Source organism: Dendropsophus ebraccatus, chromosome 3, assembly GCF_027789765.1.
Source record: "Dendropsophus ebraccatus isolate aDenEbr1 chromosome 3, aDenEbr1.pat, whole genome shotgun sequence".
Taxonomy (NCBI): domain Eukaryota; kingdom Metazoa; phylum Chordata; class Amphibia; order Anura; family Hylidae; genus Dendropsophus; species Dendropsophus ebraccatus.
Window position 1 is genome coordinate 165,273,674 of NC_091456.1, and position 25,468 is coordinate 165,299,141.

At 42.6% G+C, this 25,468-nt stretch overlaps 1 protein-coding gene across 1 annotated transcript in view; it reads left to right on the forward strand.

Annotated features, from left to right (window-relative positions):
* HCN1 (hyperpolarization activated cyclic nucleotide gated potassium channel 1) overlaps positions 1–25,468 on the forward strand; it is a 257,247-nt gene that overhangs the window by 141,604 nt on the left and 90,175 nt on the right. The window contains exon 3 of the mRNA XM_069964733.1: positions 8,882–9,043. Within this exon, the coding sequence (XP_069820834.1) occupies positions 8,882–9,043 (162 nt within the window). The remainder of the gene's footprint in view (positions 1–8,881; positions 9,044–25,468) is intronic.

The window sequence follows — 25,468 nt, forward strand, 5'->3', positions numbered from 1 at the left end:
TTTTTAATCATGTTGTGTAATGTATCATGGTAAATAAAATTTTGATATTATTCAGACTTTATGCCCATAGTTGTTGTTGTGTATCCATTCTGTTGGTGGGTTGTTCTGGTTGTATGGTGGAGTGACGCCCGGGGTTGCGGTATATTTCTGTGCCCTATACAGTTATACAGGGTTATTGTGTCTTATCCACCAGTCAGCCTTTTTGTGTATATTTTCAGTTCTGTTATGGTATCTCTATTACTTGAGAGAAACCGAGCCTAACAACAGGCAGTGAACAGAAAATTCTGTGAAAGTAAACCCCCTAGTGGCTGAAATTCGACACATATTTAGGGGGTTACGAAAGATAAAATTTTCAAACCAATGGGGGAAATAATCAACATCAGACCCCTCAGATTAACCCCCAAGTTTCTGTAAACAACAGCAAACCTGGCATATGAAGAATTAGATAGGGAGTTCCTTCCTTCACCCAATGGTCCCCTCCGCCTGCGAGTTATAGATGCCAGACTATGGGGATATTTAGCAGTAAAAAAACAAAACAAAAAAACAAGCCCATTCTATTCAATGCTATTTTTTCAATAAATTATATGGCACAAGGGGCGCATTATAAAGTACAATTTATCCCACATAAAACAAGCATTATGTTGACAGAAGAAATAAAAATGTTATAGCTTTAGGAAGACGCGGATAAAAGGGAAAAAAGCCAAAAAAAATGGCCACTTTTGTCAATTATCTTCCGGTGTAATTGGTAATGATGGTAGAAGATGTATCACTTTGGACTCAATCCACTAATGTGCTAATTCCCAAAGTGCTAATTCTCAGCTGTAGACTTGTCCTAGCAATCCCCGCGTCCCTGGAGTGTAAACTGAAGAGCCGAATCAATGTCTTATTTAGTGAATGAAACATCTTGCTCTTGTACTACTATATCCATAGACTATTTCTTGCTGCATTTATAGCTATTACATGGTTAAATATGTGTTTTACTGATGAATAGTGGATATATATATATATATATATACTGTATTATACACTGTTACATCATATCTGTTCAATATCTGTGCGTAGCCTTTAAATTGATCCTAAAAGGGGTAGTGCAGCGCTAAACATTTATTCACAAAATAACACACATTACAAAGTTATACAACTTTGTAATGTATTTTATGTATGTGAATGGCCCCCTTCCCCGCGTCCCCTCCCCCCACCCCGGAAGTGTGGTGAATTATACTCACCGCATTCGTGTCGACCCCCGGCCAACATCTTCGGGAGGCCGGCAGAACCACTCCATCCGTCCCTCATGCCGGCCCCCCTCTGCCGCATCATCATCTGCTCAGACGCGATTGGCTGAGCATAACTGTGAGTATAATGCACCACACTTCTGGGGTGGGGGGGGGACACGGGGAAGGGGGCCATTCTCATACATAAAATATAGTGATGAGCGAGTACTAAAATGCTCGGGTGCTCGTTACTCGAAACGAGTATTTCCTGATACTCAAGTGCTCGTTTTGAGTAACAAACAATGGGAGACTCAAGCATTTTTGCAGGAGACTCAAGTTCGGTAGAGGGAAGGTCGTGTGAAAACCTGTCAACCTCAGAAATTGATGGAAACACAACGGAAATGGACAGGAAACAGCAGGAGCAGCATGTATGCATGCCTCTGAGGCTGCCTAATGGCACCATTATGCCTAATTCTGTGCAACCGCCTGGTTAAAACAGAGGTAGGCATATGGACCACCCAAAAACTCAGCCTGACACAGCATGGCAGTGAGAACACAGGGAACCATTAAAACAGAGGTAGCATATGATAAAACACCCACAATTTAGCCTGACACAGCATGGCGGTGAGGACAGAGTGACCAAGGTAGAAGCGGTAGCCAGTGAGCCTCCCCAAAATTAGGCCAGACACTGCATGGCATTGAGCACACACAGAACCAATAAAAGTGAGTGAGGAAGCAAGTGAGCCTCCCAAAAATTAGGCCAGGCACAGCATGGCATTAAGCACACGGAGAACCATACATTGTATAACTTTGTAATGTGTGTTATTTTGTGAATAAATGTTTAGCGCCGCACTACCCCTTTAAGAGTTGTTAAAGGGTCTAGGAGGGTACCTAGTGGCTCATGGGTATAGATATAGGTATAGATATTGTTGGGTTGCCATACAGGGACAGGTGTACCATACATAACATGGAATCCTATGTCATTCTTTCAGTACCCTCTCAGAACGTCCACCTCTTGTGTCCTGTGTAGGTAGTCTGGTCACACATGCTCTGCTTACATAATATTGTAGTGCAGTGTGTTATGCCGGCCTGTCAGTATTCTGTAAGGACCTTAATAATGTCTGTACATGCCCCATCAGGAGGCCATTTTATAGGGTCCTTTTTCACACAGATATCTGACCAATTTATCTGACAGATTTTTTTAAGTCAAAGCCAGGAACAGGCCGTAAACAGGGAACAGGTCATAAAGGAAAGACTGGGATTTTTCATCTTTTTAAATCCATTCCTTGCTTTGGCTTCAAAAATCTGTCAGATAAATTGGTTAGACATCTGTGTGTTTAAAAGTACCCTTAGGCCTCATTTACATGTCCAGTGTTTTTCACGGAGTGTGATTTTGTCTGCTCTGTCAAAAACAGTCTGTTTAGCGGTGACAGGAGCTGGGGAGATGGGAGCGGGTGACAGGAGCGGGGGGAGATGGGAGCGGGTGACAGGAGCAGGGAGATGGAAGCGGGTGACAGGAGCGGGGGGAGATGGGAGTGGGTGACAGGAGATGAGGGCGGGTGACAGGAGCGGGGGGAGATGGGAGTGGGTGACAGGAGCAGGGAGATGGAAGCGGGTGACAGGAGCAGGGGGAGATGGAAGCGGGTGACAGGAGCGGGGGGAGATGGGAGTGGGTGACAGGAGATGGGAGCGGGTGACAGGAGCGGGGGGAGATGGGAGTGGGTGACAGGAGCAGGGAGATGGAAGCGGGTGACAGGAGCAGGGGGAGATGGGAGTGGGTGACAGGAGCGGGGGAGATGGGAGCGGGTGACAGGAGCGGGGGAGATGGGAGCGGGTGACAGGAGTGGGGGAGATAGGAGCAGGGGAGATGGAAGCTGGTGACAGGAGCGGGAAGAGACAGGAGCGGTGACAGGAGTGGGAAGAGGCATCCGTGCCGCGATCCGCACTATGACATATGTCCTATTTTTTCTCGGCAAGGATCACGGCATGGATGGAGCCATTGCAGCAGAATGTTACTCATGTCCATGAGCCCATGTGGGTGGGAAGCGGATTGATTATATTGCGGCAAGTTGTTTGTCTTCCTCCATCCTATCTGCAGTATAGTGTGTACACAATACAGATTGCTCTTTTTTTCAAGTAAATTAGCATAAGGCAAACAGCAGGCTCTGTCAGGTGCCGTATGTCCGAGACGTTATATATCTAGGGGAGAATACCTCCATATGTGCCGCAGCTGAACATGTCACATTTTTTATGTCTAATACGAATAAAATCCTACAGGGAGAAAAAAAAACTTGGTAAAAATCCATATGTAATTGGAGGCATATGGAGCGACAGTATAAACCTCACGCACCTGTACTGTAGGCTAGTCTGGAAGTCTGAGCCTCAATGTGTGAAAAATATCTACAAAGAAAATGCCATGTAGTGTAAAGACTGGAGTTACTCATCCCAGTATGTGACCCCATGTCTAATTGTTTACATTATCCCAGAGATTCCCTCTTTCCTGATAGTGAACACTCATATTCTCATGACCTTTAAGGTTAAAATGTCAAAGGTCAGAAGGTCTCCCTTAGAAAATGCCACCCCTATCCATGACTGGAATTGTCCAGAGCAGGAGAGGTTTTCTATAGGGATACTGCTCTGGACAGTTCCTATCATGGACAGAGGTGGCAGCAGAGAGCACTGTGTCAGGCTGTAAAGAAAACTCAATTAGTACTGTACAAACCTGTATATCTTTATGATACCAGTTGATTTTATTTTATATTTTTCACCCCCTTTAAGGAATTTATATTATTATTAGTTGCCTATCATCCTGTAGACACCTGGTATAAGACAGCTGCGTGACTCATTGCTCATACTGTAATATATGCAGAGATCCCTTACAGTCTTCCTAGATAGAAATCAGTTTGCGTGGTTGTAGATGATTTCCATTTTAACACAACTGATGACACATACAAGAATTAACTTTTAGCTTCATTTTGAGTATGACAGAACCTCTTACAGCTGTTACAGCCTCATTACAGGCAAGGCTTCATGTGTTTACTATTCATCTTATTTAAGCATTACTGTCATATGTAGTAACTTTTACATGTCATCAAAAGCTGCTGATTGCCCCAGTGTAATAGGCCAGAGTATACCGGGGGTTAAACTGGCCTAGGCTAGATTTTACCCTGGGTATGTTTTGGCCTAGGCCAATTCATACCGTTCTTTTTTCATCCTTTTTTTTTTTTTTTTTTTTTGCAAAAAAACATGAAACTGAATTTGAAAAAGGATGCATTTGCATACCTTTATTTTGATCCGTTCTTCCATTGACTTCCATAATAAAAAAAACTCACACAATGCTTTTTGCAGTCAATTTTTTATCCTTATTTGCAAACCAAAAAAAAAAAAAACAGATTAAAAAACAGATCAAAATGCATCTTTTTTTTGCATACACAAAAAAACGTGGTAAAAAAATGCGTTTTGATTCGTTTTTTAATCCGTTTTTATTTTTTTGCAAAAAAAATAATGAGAAAAATGGACTGAAAAAATTCTGTGTGTCTTTAACAGGTGTCCCTTCTCCCGTATGAATTTTCCATAGCTACCAGAGCTACTGATTTGTGCATGTCAGGAACTGTCCAGAGCAGCAGCAAATCCCCATAGAAAACCTTGACTGCTCTGGACAGTTCCTGCCACGGACAGAGGTGGCAGCAGAGAGCATTGTGTCAGACTGGAAAGAAAACCCCACTTCCTGCAGGACATACAGCAGCTGAAATTAAAGAGGAACTCAAGGTAGAGGTTAAAAAAAATAAACTAGTTGCAGAAGCATATAGCATTGCTTAGCTGTCTAACCCAGTTTTGAAACTACCAAAAATCCATTTACTTTGGGGGTTTTTGTTCTGTATTGTGTTTATGTACTTCCTGGTTGAGCAGTTGTACACAGTACTACAGGTTCCAGAATGCATTGCTTTCCCTCAGCTGTTCATCACAGTCCCGCACCCTGCCCATTCCACGGCCAAATCTGTTGCTTTACATCTAGGCTGTGTTTACACATTGCAGTTTCACTGTGTTACTGAATCGCTTGCAGTAATTTATAATTTCATTGTGGTCTCACCCACACAGCGCACTGTTACTACCTGTAACGCTGATATTGTAATAAAGTAAAGAACTTTTAGAATTTTTTTTTTTCTTTTCATCTCCTCGCATGTATTGTGATCAAGCATCTTTTACCTTTGATGTTGAGCCATACAATAAGGACTTTATCCCATATTATCTTACATGGGATATACTGTTTATGCCTCGTTTTTTTCAGGTTGGATTAGCAGTGCCGGCTCTGATCCTCTGTGCTGTTTAGCATTATGTAATTGTGTTACTGCATCATTTTTGTGAATACACTGCAATCCTGCAATAAAACTCCAACATGTGTGAACATAGCCCTAATTTCATTGCAGAGTTTTGCACAATGAGCGAAGTTGCAGCAGCTGCTTCTGGCTGGTCAGAGATGGTGAATCACTCAGGGGCTTGGGGGATCCAGCCAAGCCTCCTGTGAGATCATACCCTGCCCCCTGTCTGCATCATCAGCCTGTGCTCAGCAAACACACACAATGTGAGACAGAGGCATGGAAGATTTGCCTCCTCAGGTGGGAGAGCAGTGGGAGCAGGAGACAATATGAAATGGCACAGAGGCCATTTTTCTTCACTTCCTGGATTTCTATCAGCTACCAGTGTGGCAGAACCGAACAGATATAGTAATACATTATATAGACACATCTATATAACTTTTAATGTACTTTTAATAGAAAACAAATTTTCCTTATGTGGAGTTCCCCTTTAAGTAAATTACAAACCTATATAACTTTCTGACGACGGGTTGATCTAAAAGCATTTTTTTCTGGAGTACCCCTTTGAATTTTGAAAACCGGAGTAATAAAAGTTGCCATAAGAAGCACAATAATTAGAAAGTTTTTGTTTGCAATAAACTCTTCCCTTCTCTCTGATGTCTAATAATCTGGCATACAGCAAGCATTGATCCCATAACCTTGGAGTGAACCGTTGCGATGACGGCATTAGCTGATGTTATTATGTGGCAGTAATTTACATTCATGAATACTTCACAGTTACAGATGTTCCATAAAGCTTCAGCCATTTGAAATAAAAGGCATTCTAGTGAAGATTTAGCGGTGGCTGCAAGCCGAGGAATTTCCTTATCTTGGCGGGAATGTGCAGCGTTTATCAACATAAAAACATTTTCTCTTCTGGCTGGAGATGAAATTAAGGGTCAAAGACGCTGATGAGGAGACGGGTCCCTCCGGTGCGGTCATGTGACAGCCGCCTATTTATATACACATTTACCTAAATGTATCTAAAGTTCATATCATATTAAAGTATATAAAGTTAATCTTTTACGTCAACCTTGGCTCGGCCAACCATGCATGTATCCCGGATGAGGAGAGAGAAGTATGCTGCCGCCAAACTGCCAGATCTCCCTTGAGAACAAAAGGATCGGGCTTGTTGTCCAGTTATCTGGTTATCTGGTCCTTCATTTCCACAACATTTGCTGTATAGAAAGAGTCAGGAAGATCCTATACACATTAGATGGTTTTCCAGTCCCAGCAGTGTATATATATATATATATATATATATATATATATATGTATATATATATATATATATATATATATATATATAAATGTCATTTAGCATTTATTGATCACAGCGGGTGATCAGGAGATATAATCGGAATAAGAGCGCGGCTGCGCGATCCACTCCCCGACCACTCGCCTTATAGACTTATATTACCATAATTAGCTGATCAGGGCATACAGACAGGAATGGATAGCGCTGCTGCCGTATTGTTTCCTCCACTGTATCTTTTGAGCACTTTGGGTCTCTGCAGTGAGACCAGCTGTGATCAAGAACTTTTGACCTGTCAATGACATATCAAAAGTTATTTACAGGTATGGTTGTCTTTTCAGGTAACTTTTCAGGATAAGCTGTTGTGTATGAGGAATAGCAATAGGAATGGCCATTGTATAAGTTTCATAAGTTTTTTTTTTCTTTCATTGCATTTTTCTCTGTTGGCCCCCATCTCTAATTTTCAGATTACCTGTGCTAGTGGATAGAGACTAACTGTTCTGATGTCCCCCATACACAGAACAGTCACAGAAGGGGGATCCTGCTCCCCTTACGTCTTCAGGACAACGGCATGGAGGACATTATAAAGCAGTAATGAGTAGTGTAATCTGTAGATACTGAAGACTTGGGCTAAGATCAAATAAAGTAGCCTAATGTACTATCTTTGCTCTTCTCCTCCTCATCTCTCCGTAGATGTGTAGGGGCAGTATGTCACAGAATTTTTATGGTGACAGGTTCTGCTTAAATTAGAATTCCGGGCTGGGGTGATTTTTGGCAGAGTGCCAGGGAGGATGAAAGAATCGAAATGCTCTCACCTCCCCCACTCCAGCACTGATGCCAGTATCCCACAGCCCAGTGCACAGTTAACCACTTATAATACTTTTACCTGTGCTAAGTGCAGAGAATACAGTGAGACACCAAGTGGTGAGAACAGTAAAGTACAGGCCTTCAGCCCAGAGCATACAAACACACAGTACCTGACAACAGATGTGCTGAGACAGTAGCACACCTGCTCTGGGACGGCACACTAATGTTCATACTGTCTGACTACCCGTATATTCTGAGCCTGGCTTGCTTCCCCTGACCTTGGCTTTAGTCTCCTGAGTTTGTAATGTGCTCTATACTGTTTTGTGACCTCGGCTTGTTATTTGGTTATCCCTCTAGTCCTGATTATTGTCCTAAAAAACAACTTTTAAACTTTTAGCCCTGTGCCAAACGACCGTGGCCTAGATTGTGTATGCATTAGGCTGGCACAACCTCTCTGTCCCTCCTCCCCACCCTCCTCATCATTAGGAATGCTCCAGGCAGATTGTCTCCTATTTCTCGCCTCTGTTAACACGGTACATGGGCTGGATCGTTAAGGCACCTGTGCAATGTTCAGACAGGAGAAAATGTTCTAGGGGCATTCCTAATGATCAAGAGGGTGGGGAGGAGGGATGGAGGGGGGTGCTAAATTAGGGCACAGATACTCCAAGCCATGGTCGTTTGACACAGGACTGCAAGTTTAAAAGTTGTTTTTTTGGACAATAACTGCATCGCCTGCCGAATAGACCCCAGGACAGATCTTGGATTAAAAGCAGCTATGTGAAGGTACAATCGGTTGGGGGGGGGGCAGATTGTGGGTACAGAGTTGCTTTAAAGCTGTCTGATCCACACTAAGTGGGTGTTATAATGCTATTGACATATTGGAGTCTCTGAAATGGGAGACATATTGGTTGTGTATCTCGTCTATTACACTGACTCAGCAATTTATTTATTTTTAATTCTCCATCAGGACTATCACATGCTTTTAACACTTACAGAAGTCGCCTGAATGTAATAATGTACATTTCTTGAGAGAATTTAGAGTGAAACCCGGACTGGACGGTGACCAATATCTACTGAATAAGTCACCAAAGTGCTTCCAGAGGCCCCCGGGGGCCCTGATCTCAGGTTCTATACTGGGGCTCTGACATCTTTGGTGATGACAATGTCACGCACGGATGAAAAAAAAAAAAACAGCAACTAGAAAGTTCTACAAATGTTCTCCAAAACTAATATATCCACTTTCTCCTATACAGATTTTCCACATGACCTATGACCTTGCCAGTGCCGTGGTGAGAATCTTCAATCTCATCGGTATGATGCTGCTCCTCTGCCACTGGGATGGCTGCCTGCAGTTCCTGGTTCCTCTTCTTCAGGAATTTCCAAGTGATTGCTGGGTGTCATTAAACAATATGGTTGTAAGTATTACCGATCTATCTTGTAAGCACTGGTGGACTTTTTAAGAGAATGTCTATATACTATGGGGGATATTTATCAAACATGATGTAAAGTGAAACTGGCTCAGTTGCCCCTAGCAACCAATCAGATTCCACCTTTCATTTTCCAAAGAGTCTGTGAGGAATGAAAAGTGGAATCTGATTGGTTGCTAGGGGCAACTGAGCCAGTTTCACTTTACACCATGTTTGATAAATCTCCCCCATATACCTGTATAGTAGTATCACAGTCTCAGCTTGAATCCAGTAATGTGCTGTGTTAAAGTCTAACATATATATATATATATATATATATATATATATATATATATTATTTATTTATTTTTTTTAACAATCTGTGCACAGGTTGACATTTTTTCCATAGACTTTTCCATTAGGTGTATTATTCCATGGGCTTTTATTATACTATGTGTGTACATAGCCTAAAGCTATGATATAAAGGGATTCCCTATGGTTAAACGTTAAAGGGGTACTCCTGCATTTTTTTTCTTTCAAATCAATTGGTATCAGGAAGTTATACAAATTTGTAAATAACTTCTATTTTAAAAAAAAATCTCAAGTCTCAGTACTTATCAGCTGCTGTATGTCCTGCAGGAAGTGATTTATTTTTTGCCCACCTCTTTCTATGACAGGAACTGTCCAGAGCAGTACAAAACTTTTTCACTGTGTCAGGCCAGAAAGAATACACCACTTCCTGCTGGACATAGAGCAGCTGATAAGTACTGGTCTTAAGATTTTTAAAGAGAAGTAATTTACAAATCTATATAACTTTCTGGTACCAGTTGATCTGAAAACAATTGTTTTTCTCTGGAGTACCCCTTTAAATGCATAAGTTTATACCTTTTCCAAATGTCTTTTGTAGGCTTTAAATGCCATAGGGATATCTGTAATCATGATGAAGAACCCCATTACTTGTTATACTTTCTGTAGAGAAGGATGAGTGGCCCTGAAGAAGCCGCTGATGAGGAAACCTAACATGTTTCTATAATGTAATCTGTAATGCTGGAACAGGGGACAAAGAAAACACATGCCACTTCCTAGTCCCCTATGTGCTTTGATTCTTTTAAAGAGCTCTACTTATTGCTAGTGAGTAAGACATTCTCAGATTCATCCAGAGGCCAAAAGCATTTCCTGGCTTAACCCCTTAATGATGAGCCAGTTTCCTCGAGTTTAAAAGGCCATAGCGCCTTCATGTTTTCAACACCAATTGTATGTTGTAATGACACTCTTCTTTCTTCCATAAAAATATGCTGCAAAACTGTATCTTTTTGATCACTTTTTATTATTATTATTATTATTATTATTATTATTATTATTATTATTATTATCATTTTTCTCTGTAATGTAATATGCCCAAAAATCAGCAAATGTTTTACTTTGGTGGTCTTTTGCGTTTAGCTTATTTACTGTGCAAGATCGATACCAATTTATTAATTTTTTTACATTCTTTTGTTTAAAAAAAATAGAAAAAGAGGAGTGATTTAAATTTTTATTATGGGCTAGATTTATTTATATATTTAAAAAAAAAAAAAAAACTTTTTTTTTATTACACTTTTATAGTCCCCCTAGGGGACTTCTATGAGCAATGCACTGATTGCTCATAGGGATTAATGCAGTACATATATACTGCATTGATCCATGTTCTCAGCATTACTACAGGCTGTAGAGGTCTCAGGCAGACTTTAACGGAAACAATCACAGGAAGCCAATCCGGCCACCAGACGACCCTTGACAGACATAACACATAAACATAAACATAAAATAACACTAAGGGAAACTGATCTATGTGTGGTTGCGGATCTGCAATTATGGACAGCCAGAGCATATACCATGTGTATACGCTCTGGCTGGGATCCCATAGACGGCAAGGTAAGGTATATTTTCGTAATTATAACGGCCGTTGTTGCAATGTGCGGATGCATTACGAATAGAGATGAGCGAACCGGGTTCGGGTTCGAGTCGATCCGAACCCAAACTTTCGGCATTTGATTAGCGGGGGCTGCTGAACTTGGATAAAGCTCTAAGGTTGTCTGGAAACCATGGATACAGCCAATGACTATATCCATGATTTCCACATAGCCTTAGGGCTTTATCCAACTTCAGCAGCCACCGCTAATCAAATGCCGAAAGTTCGGGTTCAGATGGACTCGAGCATGCTCCAGGTTCGCTCATCTCTAATTACGAACATTTTTTTTTTTTTGTGGATTTCAAATGGTGGCAGACATCATATACAGTCCTTAAAAACGAATGAAGGTGCAAATGTAGCCTAAGGCTATGTTCACACAACGTACATTTTATGAAAAGAACAGGCGCTGTGTTCAGTTAAAACAGTGGCCATTCTTTTCATAGTGAAATGTGTCGCAAACAATGGCCATCGTTCACACAATGTATTGAACAACGGCTGTTGTTTGATATGTCCGTTGAAATTATTCACATGTCAATTATTTCCCGCTGTTCTACATTGATTTCAGTGCAATTTTCAATGCAACAACCGACCAAACCGTTGCCAAACAACGACCGTTGCCTGTATCTTGTGTGAACAGCCCAAAAGTGAAAATGAGGGGACAAAAAAAAAAAAAAAAATCACACAAAAATTCTGTCTTACCCTAAAATCCTTTGACCCTCCAGTGGCCCTGCTAGGTCTACTATGATAACGTCACATACTTTATTCACATGTCAGTGGCCCCTGCAGTCTTGTTCCCTCTTTCGAACCACAGAGGTCAATGAGATGTCATTATAGCAGGCCTGGTGGGCGTGAAGGGTAGATAACTTTTTACCAGTTCCAGTCTTTAGTCATTAAAAAAAATAACTACTGGGGTATATCCATTAATGCTTTTAATAGAAAACTAGTTTTTTTGTTGCTGTTTTTGTGCTAGTGAGCGGTGGCTTAACAATGGAAAAACCATTGATAAAGTCAGATCAGTGCAGTTTAGCGCAAAGCTCCCATTGAAGTTGTTGGGAGTTTCAGGTCTGCACTGCTTGCGGCTCAGCCACAGGGAACCTCTTGGCACCGACACATCTTGTCCCTGTGTGAATATACCCTAAAGCCAACGCCAGTCAACTTTTCGCAAAACGGTCCAATATAAAAATCCCATATGATAAAAGAAGTTTAGTGACAAGAACGTCCTTACCCATGGGAACCCATCAGATAGCACTGAGCAGGGATATGTTATTCTAAGGTATTCATGTTATTCTGGAAGCTGACATCTTGGTGCTGGAGTTTTGATTAGTTTTAGATACTGATCAGAATTTCGGTGCTGTAGGGGTGAACACAGATAAATCTGATGGTTTCCTTTGTGGCGGGGAGACACGTTTTGTTCACGGACAGACTAGTCACAAGCTGACTCTTGACAGATAATTATGCGGATTCCGGAGGATTTGTCACTTCCATTTGTGACAATAAAGTATTTCCCCCCTATTTCTCTTAGCTTCTTTCTTTACAGTCTGTTTTAACATCTTTTAGTAAAAACGTAGCTGTCAGTGTATCAGATCTTTGGGAAGAAACAGCAAGTAGATGACTGGCATTTATCCCGACTCAGATGTAGATACAAGGCTGTTCTGTATGACTACACATGTATTATGACACTTTAAAAAAAAAAATTCTACTTATTAAGGCCAGGTTCACACAGCGTATGACTCCGGCCATTTTGTGACCCGGCCTTGTCACAGAACGGCCAATGTCAGTGAAGTGGTACTGCTGTACCGGCCAGATAAACTTCAATTCTATTGAATTGGGATGCTGGCGCACTCTCCATTGTGTGAACTGTAATTGTTGTGCGGCCCCTATTCAATGAATAGCGGCCGCACAAAACTGACATGTTATTTCTTTTTCTGTGTCCGCTAGAGGTCCCAGCTGGAGTGTACACTAAGGGGGATATTTATCAAACATGGTGTAAAGTGAAACTGGCTCAGTTGCCCCTAGCAACCAATCAGATTCCACCTTTCATTCCTCACAGACACTTTGGAAAATGAAAGGTGGAATCTGATTGGTTGCTAGGTGCAACTGAGCCAGTTTCACTTTAGACCATGTTTGATCAATCTCCCGGACGGGAGTGTAGTACAATGTAATATTTGTAATAATCACGGCCGTTGTTGCAAATCGGCAACAACGGCAGTGATTAATATAAAACTTACATTGTGTGAAAACAGCCTAATTCAAGGGGTACTCCAGAAAAAAATGCCTTTCAAATCAATTGGTGTCAACTAATTATAACTGGAATTTACTTCTATTAAAAACTTTCCAGTCTTCCAGTACTTGTCAGCTGCTGTATGTCCTGCACAAAATGGTGTATTCTTTCCAGTCTGACACAGCGCTCTCTGCTGCCACCTCTGTCCATGTCAGGAACTGTCCAGAGCAGTAGTAAACCATAGAAAACCTCTACTGCTCTGGACAGTTCCTGTCACGGAGAGAGGTGGCAGCAGAGAGAACAGTGTCAGACTGGACAGAATATACCACTTCCTACAGGACATACAGCAGCTGATATATACTGGAAGACTTGAGATATTTAAAAAGAAGTAAATTACAAATCTATATAACTTTCTGACACCGGTTGATTTAAAAGAACAAAAATCTGCTGGAGTACCCCTTTAAGTTTCAGGAATTTAGACATCTCCAGTTCATAGTCGTCTTCACCAGACCCATCATACACGTTTTTGGTGCAGGCATCTTATGATCTTTGAAAAACCACTTGAAAATGTACTCATCTCTGGCTATGCTATAAGGTTTGGCCAGTAGCCAGACTTTCGGGATTCAGTTTGATCCTTTGTTTTGATGTTAAATCTATCTAAGCCCACCCCAGGGGCCTCCACCACCCCCTTACAGATTCTCCACCTTCATTCATTTATACTGAGAGCTGCTTTATATGGACCCTGGTTAAAAGAAATTAGAGCAAATTGACAACTCCTATTGGTACGCTGTATTAGAGCGGAGAGCTCCTGCAAAGAGCGTCTCCCCTCAATTCTATATTTTCAGTAACAGGATTTTCCAGCCAATCTGATGCATAATGAAGTAATTATACCACAATAATCCATGGAATGCTGACTCATAAATAGACGCTCGCAGAAGCGGGAATGAGATGAAAAATCCAGCTGAGATGCTATTTACAGTGAATTCATTACATTGATTTCTAAATGTATACGTGGAAAATACAGATGTTGTTCCCGGAGTAACAGAAGTGACTCATTGTTTGTTTATGGAACATTATAATATTATACTCTTAAAGTTATACCGGGGTACCAGCTAAAACTCTAAGAAGGCTGTAGATTTCTACGCTGCTCTGTACATAGATTCCTGGAAGCTCACAATCTAATCGACAACTTTTCAAGTGAACAGCAGAAGTAGGCATGAACCAATTTCACATGGAGGCCTATGAAGATTTTTCCATCTGTAGTGTCCCACTACGTTTTCTTTTCTTCTCTTACACCTTGGTTTCTCTCTGGTGTCACAGATTAGGACAAGTTTGCCGCTGTTCCTTACTCCAACCACTTGTTGTCACTCTCATCCAGCACAGCTGCAGATAACACTTAGGTCTAGCTACACTTACACTTCTTTTCTCTAGTAACAACTCCCCTTATAGTGATAACTTCCTTTGGTCTTTAGCTCACTGGCTACTAGCTATCCAACCACCATGGATAGCTAGACAAGACCACTAGGGACATCTGAGACAAGGGAGTTTCACCCCTTGCCTACACCGAGGAAAGACTAAAAGAATAGGACAATCGACCACCTTACAAAAGGGATGGACAAGTTCAAGATCCTACAGTAGAGCACAGTACACGCTGAGCCGCTCTCTACTGACAAGAACTCTGAGCTTTGTAGGAAGGACACTACAAGCCAGCTCCACCCAGAGCAGAGACCTGGGACTTACCACTCAAGTCTTCACTCTGCCAATCAGCTGCAGCCAACCGCTACAGCTGCTGATTGGTTGAGCGGACTCTACTCAGCCAATCAGCAGCTGCAGTCCCACCTCATCTGCTGATTGGCTGAGCGGCAATAGTAAAGACAGATAGAAGACTGGAGCGGTATGTATTCTTTCACTCCTACCCCCCACCATGTGATTTGTGATTGTCACAGGTACACTTGAATTTGATGTTGCCACCCCCCTTTCCATATACTGTATGCATTTCACAGAACCATTCAGAAGTTTACATGCTGAACATTTTATATTTACCTGTATAAGCCATGTCTTTGTTGTCTTTCTTCTCAAAAATAGCTTTCATTGGTGGACAGTGTCATCTGGACGGGGCTTCACAGCCATTGTGCCCCCATATTCCCACCTACATTGTCGATGTAGTTACTGCCCCCCCTCCAAGACGTCATTAGAATGATCCACTCCCACAGCAGGGAAGTGCCTGGGATCATCTTGACAGGCTACCTGGCAAAAAAATCGCTGAAGACATATTTAAGGCGACTCCGTACCCATAATCTGCCCCCCCCCCCCCCCCAAACCACTTGTACCTTCAAATAGCTGCAGGGGATGCAGTTATTGTCCCGGGGCTTACATTTGTATATGCATTAGGCTGGCACCACCTCTCCGTCCTTCCTCCCCACCCTCCTCATTATTAGGAATGATCCAGGAACATTTACTGCTGTTTGAGCTTTGCACAAGTGTATTAACGATCCAGCCCATGTTCCGGGCTGCCGCAGGTGGGGAATAGGCAGCAATCTGCCTGAAGTATTCCTAATGATGAGGAGGGCGGGAAGGAAGGACAGAGAGGTTGTGCCAGCCTAATGTATATACAAATGTAAGCCCCGGCCGTTAGACACAGCGCTGCCAGATTAAAAGTTGTTTTTATGACAATAACTGCATCATCTGCCGAACGGACCCCAGGACAGATCTTGGATTAAAAGCAGCTATCCGAAGGTACAAGTGGTTTGGGGGGGGGGGGTAAGATTGTGGGTACGGAGTCACTTTAACTGTGCCACTGATTCCCGGCGAGGTGATCCCCAATGGAGACTATGGCGGCAACATAAGTGGGAAGATGGGGGCACAACGGCAGAAAAGCCCCGCCCAGATGACACTGTCCACTAATGATAAAAAGCTATTTTTAAGCAGAACCATGACAAAGACGTGGTTTATACAGGTAGATATAAAATGTGCAACATTCAAGCTTCTGGATGGTGTGGAGAACTGCGTATATGAAAAGGGAGGTGGCAGTATCACTTTGAAGTCTACCTGTGACGATTGGCCCTTCCGGATCAGTGGCGAAATCTTCTGCTAATGGAGGTCGGGTCTTCGTGGATACTGAGATGCAGTCAGACAATAATGCAATATCTTCTGATTGCGTCTCTGTATCCATGGAGACCCGACCTCCCAGATAAGCAAGGGATCTCGCCGCTGATTGATCCGGAAGTTCCAATCATGACAGGACACTTTAAGGGCCCTATTCCACCGGACGATTATCGTTCGCATAATCGTTAACGATTAATGATCTCAAACGACCGCTATTGCGAAAGACCTGAAAACGTTCACTCATTTCCATGGAACAATAATCGTTACTTATGATCGTATTTGCGATAATTTTTTCTTCGCTATTGCGTTCGTATCTACTGTTAACGACCGAATGACGTCTTATTCAATGCGAAGGATTTGCGAACGTTTTCGAACGAGCAACGATAAAAATAGGTCCAGGTCTTATAAAGCGATCAACGATTTCTCGTTCGGTCGTTAATCATTAACTGCATTTTAACCAAACGATTATCGTTTAGATTCGAAAGATTTAACGATAATCTGAACGATAATCGGCTGGTGAAATAGGGCCCTAAGGCTGTGGAAATGCATTATGCTTAGCAGCCTTTCAAAGCACCCAAACAGCACACAGTACTTAAGAGTAGCCCGGTACTTGTGCGAACACTATACTCGGTAGAACATGCTTGCTCATCTCTAATAGTTATATAGTTAATAAGGTTGAGAAAAGACAAGAGTCCATTAGGCTCTTTCAAGTCTGTTCCATGCTAGTAAATAGGTGAGTGCAGAGAAGTTGTCAAGTAGTACATCACCAAACATAAAAACTAACAAAAAGTTTAAAAAAAATCTAAAAATGCTACCGTACCATCCCAGGGAAGCTTTCTGAGAGAGCTAGTTGTAACCTTTGAAATTGTAATTGCTCAGACATAAAAGTAGGTCACTGTCAGCTTCCCACTGACTTTTATGTCTCTCCGCTGCTGTCTTCCTGATAATTTCCTTTCATTATGTTCGTATTGTGTTGTTTATGGTTTCAAGCGTATACTTTTGTAAATGGTAAAAACAGACAAAATAAAGCATGAAATGCAAAAATCAATGATTTGCAAAGCGGAACATTTTGTAATGCTATATCTACCACCCCGAAGCTTCACTGTGTGTAGATGGAACAGACTTAGGCCCCATGCACACGTCAAGAAAATCTATCCAGATTTTGTTATCTATTTTTCTTTCCATAGGGTCGTATTGGGCATGGACACCTTTCAGGATTTTTCCTGAAGGGTGTCCATGCCAGATAATAGGTTAGGATTTTATAGAGCCTATCCTATTTTCGTCCTATGGAAGCATCTGGAATTCCAAATGCACTGCCAGCCAGGAGTGTATATAGTTAAAGCGAATGTACCATCAGATATATTTGCTTTAAGTGTTTTACATGTGTAGAACGTCATCGACGCAGCTTTAGTAGAATCAATGGAGCTGCATCACAGAGGGGTGGGGGTTTCCTCCTGGGCCAGTGCTCAGTAATAGACTGGCATTGTTTGCGAGAAACGGGCCACGGTTCAAAAAAGGACTGGGGCACCGGCTTCCCCGTGCCGTTCTATTCATCTGAAGCACTGAAAGTGAATGTACCTGATGGTACAGTACATTCACTTTAAATTCAATGCCCTGGCTTGTATAGAAATAAAATATTCCTTAGTGACATCTTGTGGTCAAAAAGCAATACTACAACTGTCATAGGGAAGCATTAGAGAACCCAACACAATATACCTCAGTGCCGACTGATATAAAGAAGAACCCAGCAGTGGCACATAGTTTCCGGGGCACTGCACATGCACAGTGATATGAGGAAAACGGTCAATCATTGGCTAGGACTGACCACTGTATTATTCAGCTCAAATCTGTCGGGATTTAAATGATTATAATAAGTTATACTGAATCCTGCCCCCCCCCCCCCCAGACTCAGCTCCTCCTGGTCTATACCATGCGGCCTGCAGATTGCACAGCATTTCCAAGGTGAAAGGTTGCCTTTAAATGAGGGAAATGATAGCGTGCCCACGTATCCTTCTAATGAAGTCTCATAGAATTACGGCATCATGTTCATGCGTTCTGGTTCTTCTGTTTATGCACAGGCCAAGGGTGTGAGAGCCAGACAGGGACTGAAGATGCTTGAGGCTGCAACAGATGGGACAGGAAATTACATAGAAAGGAATCGACATGCACTTGATCTTTGTATTTCTAGAAAATTCCCTTCTTTTACAGTCTTATTATTCTGAGCGACGTTCTCTTGTTTCTTGTAAGAATATTTTAACTTCATTTTAACTGATCATCTGCTGTTTGCTGTTTTATTGATCGACAAATCTACGAGTACGAGTCCCATAGGTAAATCTACCCAACCGGCCACCCTCTCTAACCATCTCAGCTAGAAAAACCTAGAGCCACCATCTGGAACCTTATTATTTAACCAAAATTTGTTATGGCGTCCCTCTCACCCGGCCTGCACTGTACCAGGGTTATGGCGCCCTCAGTGGGTAGCTTAGCATAAGGCCCTACTACCTGGGGGGGGGGGGGGAGTTGGGAGCGATTATTGGCAGCACAGACCAGTATCTCTTTGTGTAATGGAGTAAGCAATTATCCATTGAAAAAACAAACACTTATTCAGCAACTGGAGACAGGAACAATCAAACACGATTACCGAGTCATGTAATAGGCTCTGAAAGTTATGGTGATCTACAAGATCATCGTTTGTTTATACAGTGCCTTGGGCTCTCTTATAGGCCCCTTAGAGACAGGTTCTCTTTAACTATGACTTAGGCATATATTATTGTATAATAGTGACTAGTGATGAGCGAATCGAATGTTCGAGTTTGTAGGAACTCGAACAATCAGCATTTCACTCCTGTTGGCTAAAGAAGTTGGATGCTGTCCTAAGGCTTATACAGTCTATGGCTATGTTCACACAATGTATTTATTCAATTAATAATGGCCATTGTTGTAGATTACAATATCGGCCGTTATTAAATGAATAAATACATTGCATGAACTTCTATGGAATCCCGGCCGGAGGGACATGTCAGTTTTGTGCGGCCGCTGTTCATTGAATAGTGGCCTCACAAGACTGACAGAGCAGACAATGTAAAGTGCAGCTCTGGATGCACTTTACATTGTGTGCTATGGTTAATTGGAGCCACAGAGCTACAAAGTAAAACGTAATCCAAGAACCCCCACCTACCTTTTCATTTATAATTTCTTCATCTGGATCCACAGGCACTAGGACCCAGGTGCAACCACTCCCTCTGTATCCCCTATAGCTACAGCCGTGATAGTAATGAGTAATTATACTAAACAGTCTACATAGTACTGATGTGAATCTACAAGGACGAGGACAGTGGGGGAACCGAGGACTGACTTGATTTAAGTAAACGTGTCACGATCAATGAAGAGAAAAGGAAAACAAGCAATGCATTTTTAGAACAATCATACAATTTGGGAGAGAGTGAGAAAAACCCTTTTTTGTTTTCAGGGCCGGCTCCAGGTTTTGTTGGGCCCTTGGGCGACAGAGCCTCAGCGGGCCCCTTTGTATAGTAAATCATGTGGCATCACTTTTAGAGGGTCTCTATCTCTGCATTCTGTGTAGGTATACAACTGTGTATTATATACTTATTATCCCCCTGTATGTGTGTGTGTATATACTGTATATCTCCATTCTGTGTAGGTATACAGCAGTGTATTATATACACACTCATACAGGAGGAGGATAATAAGTATATAATACACTGCTGTATACCTACACAGAATGGAGAGATACATACACACACATACATACATAACGGAGGATAATAAGTATATAATACACTGCTGTATACCTACACAGAATGGAGAGATATATACACACTCATACAGGAGGGGGATAATAAGTATATAATACACTGCTGCATACCTACACAGAATGGAGAGATATATACACACTCATACAGGAAGGGGATAATAAGTATATAATACACTGCTGTATACCTACACAGAATGGAGAGATATATACACACTCATACAGGAGGGGGATAATAAGTATATGTCTCTCCATTCTGTGTAGGTATACAGCAGTGTATTATATACTTATTATCCTCCTGTATGAGTATATATATATCTCTCAATTCTGTGTAGGTATACAGCAGTGTATTATACTTATTATCCCCCTCCTGTATGAGTGTGTGTGTGTGTATATGTGTGTATATCTCCATTCTGTGTAGGTGATCAGCAGTGTATTATATACTTATTATAATACACTGCTGATCACCTACACTAAATGGAGAGATAGATATGTGGGTACAGAAGTTGGATGCTGCCCTACGGAGTCCTGGAAAACATTTTAACAGAAAAAATAGCAACACAACAGTGGATTTATTGCATATTGTGACTCCCACTTGGAAAGTAAAGGGGAAAATCTGCACTAAAACCACTGCAGCAGATATGCCACAGGGCACCCTACCTTCCTACTCCCAGCACACATACAGATACTCATACACAACACCTGCATACAGACTTGCACACATATGCATGTATACTCAGTCACACATACACTCACCTCTGTATCTGTCAGTCCTGTTACATCTTCTCCCTCTGCCTGGGCCGCTGTGGAGGTCAGGAGACCCAGGAATACAGGAGGGGGCAGGGAAGCACAGCACAGGCAGCACTGTGGGGAGGCTTCTGGGCCCTGACCTGCTGTTTGGCCTCTATAGGCTGCCGTGCAGTGAGCCCCACCCCCCTCTCCTCTGGTCCGACACTGAGAGACTGAGGCCTGGAGGAGCCACAAAATGACTTAAGTGGCTCACCAGCGCCCGGCTCATCCCCCCTCCCCCCACAGTCTCAGGTAATGATGTGTGCGCTCACCACCTGCACACAGTGCAATGTGTGTCAGTGTGTGAGCGCAGTGAGAGGGGAGGGAGAAGGGAAGAAATGGCGTGGCTTGCCCGAGTATGCCTGGTGCTGACGCCGACCCTGGTTGTTTTTATATCACAGCAAATCATAGGATATCCTGGTGACTACCGAAAATGCCAAAACATAATTCTCCCTTACCATAAAATCCCTAATATCATGGCTTTTATACTAAATTGTAAAATTTTATTGCTTTTTCAGACATTTTTTTTAGTTTGTTTTCTTTATCCTACTGTTAGTTTTGAAATATTACTATTGTGGTTAAAAGATTTCCCACCAAAATAACTATTGCTAGCCTAACCTTAAAAAATCGTGTGCAAGTGACCAAGAAGAATTTATGGTGTTTTGCAGGCGAAGAGCAGTGACAGCCAATATTCATGGGATTTAGATTCTCTACATGGACTCTTATGCTAAGTTTACACAGAACGATAATTCGCCCGATCGTACGATTAACGATTTTGAAGTAACAATTTTTTTTATAACGATCAGCGTTTAGATGGAACGATATATCGTACGGAAAATTGTTTTGCGATCGCTTAAGCCTATCTCGCACATAGGTAAAATCAGTGAACGACTGTTTACACGGAACGATCTGCAAATTTTTTGCGAACGATCAACAACGATTTATTAACATGTTCAAAGATCAAAATGAACGATTTTTAGCTAATCGCTTGATCGTTCACTGCGTTTACACGAAACAATTATCGCTCAATGCGATCGTTAGCGTGAAAATTCGCCCGACAATCGTTCCGTGTAAACGTAGCATTAGGGTCAATTTACACAGAAAGATTATCTGACAGATGATCTGCCAAAGATTTGAAGCCAAAGCCAGAAACAGACTATAAACAGAGATCAGGCCATAAAGGAAAGCCTGAGATTTCTCCTCTTTTTAAATCCATTCCTGGCTTTGGCTTCAAATCTTTGGCAGATAATCTGTCAGATAATCTTCCTGTGTAAATGGACCCTTACTCAGCTCATGCATTCTCAGTTTGCAGCATTTTCACACCTGCCTTAGACTTTTGCACTGCACTGTATATCCTAGAGCAGGGGTAAGGAAGCTTGGCTCCCAGCTGTTGCAAAACTACAACTCCCAACATGCCTGGATAGCTAAAGCAAAAGCTTTGGCTGTCCATGCATGATGGGAGTTGCAGTTTTACAACAGCTGGAGGGCCAAGCTTTCTTACCCCTGCCCTAGAGGAAGTTGTGTAGTCCTTTTCCAGCAAAATGCTCCCTGCTGCCACCTCTGTCCATGTTAGGGACTGCTTGGGGAGTTTGCTCAGGCTCTGCAGAGTTCCCAACATGGACAGCAGGAGGCGCTGTTTTAGACTGGAAAGAACTGCGTGACTTCTTCCAGAGCATGCAGCAGCTAAATCATGGAAGGCTGATATTTTTTACATAGAGATAATTTATAAATCTGTGGAACTTTCTGGTACCAGTCTTTAGGGCTATGCAACCTGTATTGTTACATAGAGCAACTAACCTGTTACCAGTGGCGTAGCTACCATGAAGGCAGGGAGGCGACTGCTATGGGGCCCCTGCAGGAAGGGGGCCCAAGGAAGCCTGCTCTGCCTTCATAGTAGGTACTGTATGCCACTGACAACCGACCACTGTACCCCGCTCCCCCAGGGGTCCAGAGAGGAAGAGGGACCCACCACTGCACTGTTCAGCCCCCTCACTGTAGTGCCGGGTGAGCAGGCTGAACATCAAAAGAAGAGGAACAGAGGAGCAGGACCTGCCAGGTCCTGCACGGCACAGAATGAAGGACCTTATGATCACATGACCCAAAGGTCCTCAATACTTCTATGTGAAGATCAGCCCCGACTACAGGAGGAGGAGGGGGGAAGCCTGGGAGCAGTAAGTGCTGTGTATGTGTGTCAGTGAGTATATGTATGTATCTGTGGGTATATTCAGGGGCGTAGCTAGAGGTTCAGCCTGGGGGGGGGGGGGCAGTGAGTCTCAGTGGGCCCCCAACCGATTGTTACCCATAGGAAACCTCAGTAGGTGACAATGCTTTCCGAATAATAAAGGGTATTTTCTACTACATTACTCATAGTGAACAGGGACTGAGAACAGTGGAAAAGACTTTCTACATTTCACATATATAACCATGTAAAAATTAAAGGGACTATCCAGCATTACAAAAACATAGCTGCCTTTTTCCAGAAACTGCGCCACTCTCGTCCAAAGCTTGGATGTGGTAGTGGTAATACCAGAAACAACATAGAGGAAGCTATGGCGCTGATTCTGTTTTCTAATTAGCCATCCATCCATTCTTCTATCTCTTTATCTCATATCTATCTGTCTAATATCTATTGGGCACCATGAGGATTACACCATAGCTGACGGTCAATGACCAAATAGGCAACACCTGAAGCGGATACCCGCAGTATCAATACAGTAAATGTATAGTGCAAATTCTGGGTAATAACAATATATAGTCCCATGTAGTGATGAGCGAATAGTGAGATATTCGATATTCGTACGAATATCCCGCGAATATTCGAATATTCGATCGAATATTCGATCCCATTAAAGTCTATGGGAACAAGTATTCGATTAGTGAAAAACATCTATTTGACCATTTGGAGGGTGAAACCGGAAGCTGGGGGATTTGAACGCATATCGAATATTCAAAGAATATTCGCGGGATATTCGTACGAATATCGAATATTCGAATATCTCACTATTCGATTGAATATCTATTCGATCGAACAGTATTCGCTCATCACTAGTCCCATGGAGTTCAAGTCAACTATACTAAATAACCTATATACAAAAAGCCAGACTACTGCAACATAACTAAATGGAATAATTACTTTATTAATCCACTGAAACAATATCAGCTCCGATAATCCTGGTGTACAGGGCATATGAGAGCAGCCCCGATAATCCTGGTGTACAGGGTATATGAGAGCAGCCCCGATAATCCTGGTGTACAGGGTATATGAGAGCAGCCCCGATAATCCTGGTGTACAGGGTATATGAGAGCAGCCAATTTATGCCTCCATGTAATATTTAGACCCAATTTTAGCCCTCATATAGTTCGCAGGGTCCCTCTATGCTCTCATATAGTAAAAAGGTCACCATCTATACCCTAACATTGTAGATTATGCCCCCTAGTTCCTCCCTGTGCACTCCCATATAGTAGTCACGCACCTCTGTACCTTCATGTTGAAATTCAGCTTCTCTGTGCCCCAATATAGTTATTATTTCCCTCTGTTTCCATGTAGTACTAGTTAGGGCCCTCTGTGCCTTTATATAGAAGTTAGACTCCCCTCTGTGCTTTTATCTAGTATTTAAACCTCCCCCCCCCCACCCCCACCCCCCCAAAAAAAAGGTTGTATCCCCCATGTAGGCATCCTCTCCAGCACCATCTCATGTAGGTAATCCCCCTGGTATGTATTCCCCATGCAGCCACCCCCTTCCCCAGCAGTAATCTCCCTGGTGGTTAGACCCACCACCACCACTGTGAGTAGACTTTACCTCTAAATTAGGTACCCCTTTTCAGTTATCCAGCACATCCCATACCCCAACCCCCGTAGATAACCTCCTTCCCAGGAGTTAGCCCCACCCGCATTGGTCTCCTCCTCTATTACTAAGGGAAAATATCCATACTTACCTGCAGTGTGGTTGCAGTACTGTAGTCTTCTCATGTCAGCTCTCTCCCTGCTCTGTGAGCGCACGAGTGACATCACTCATGTCCCACAGCTCTAAGGCAGGAAACGTCCTCTTGTGGCTACAACAGTGATTGGCAGGGTGGAGAGCCAATGCTCTCCTCGCCTTTTCAATCACCCTGCAGTATTATGTTACACGCGCATACAGCTAAATTGTCAGACACAACATTGGGTAGCCGCGTGGGCCCCCCAGGAGCACTGGTTGCTGACCAGGGGCAACCTACAGCCAATAGACATTTGTTAAGTCTGTCTGCAAAAGCAATAGCTTTTGTGGACAGAATTAACTGGCCAAATCTTCAGTGGGCCCCCTGCCGGTGTGGGCCCGGGAGTGGCCGCCCCCTTTGCCCCCACCAAATTACGCTACTAGTATATATGTATATGTCAGTGTGTGTATAAATGTATCTGTGTATATATTTATATGGCAGTATGTGTATGTATCTGTGGCTATATGTGTTTATGTCAGTAGTGTCTGTATTACTGGTGTACATGTGTGTGTGTGTGTGTGTGTGTGTGTGTGTCAGTAGTCTCTGTAGCACTGGTGTATATGTGTGTGTTTGTGTGTGTGTGTGTGTGTCAGTAGTCTCTGTAGCACTGGTGTATATGTG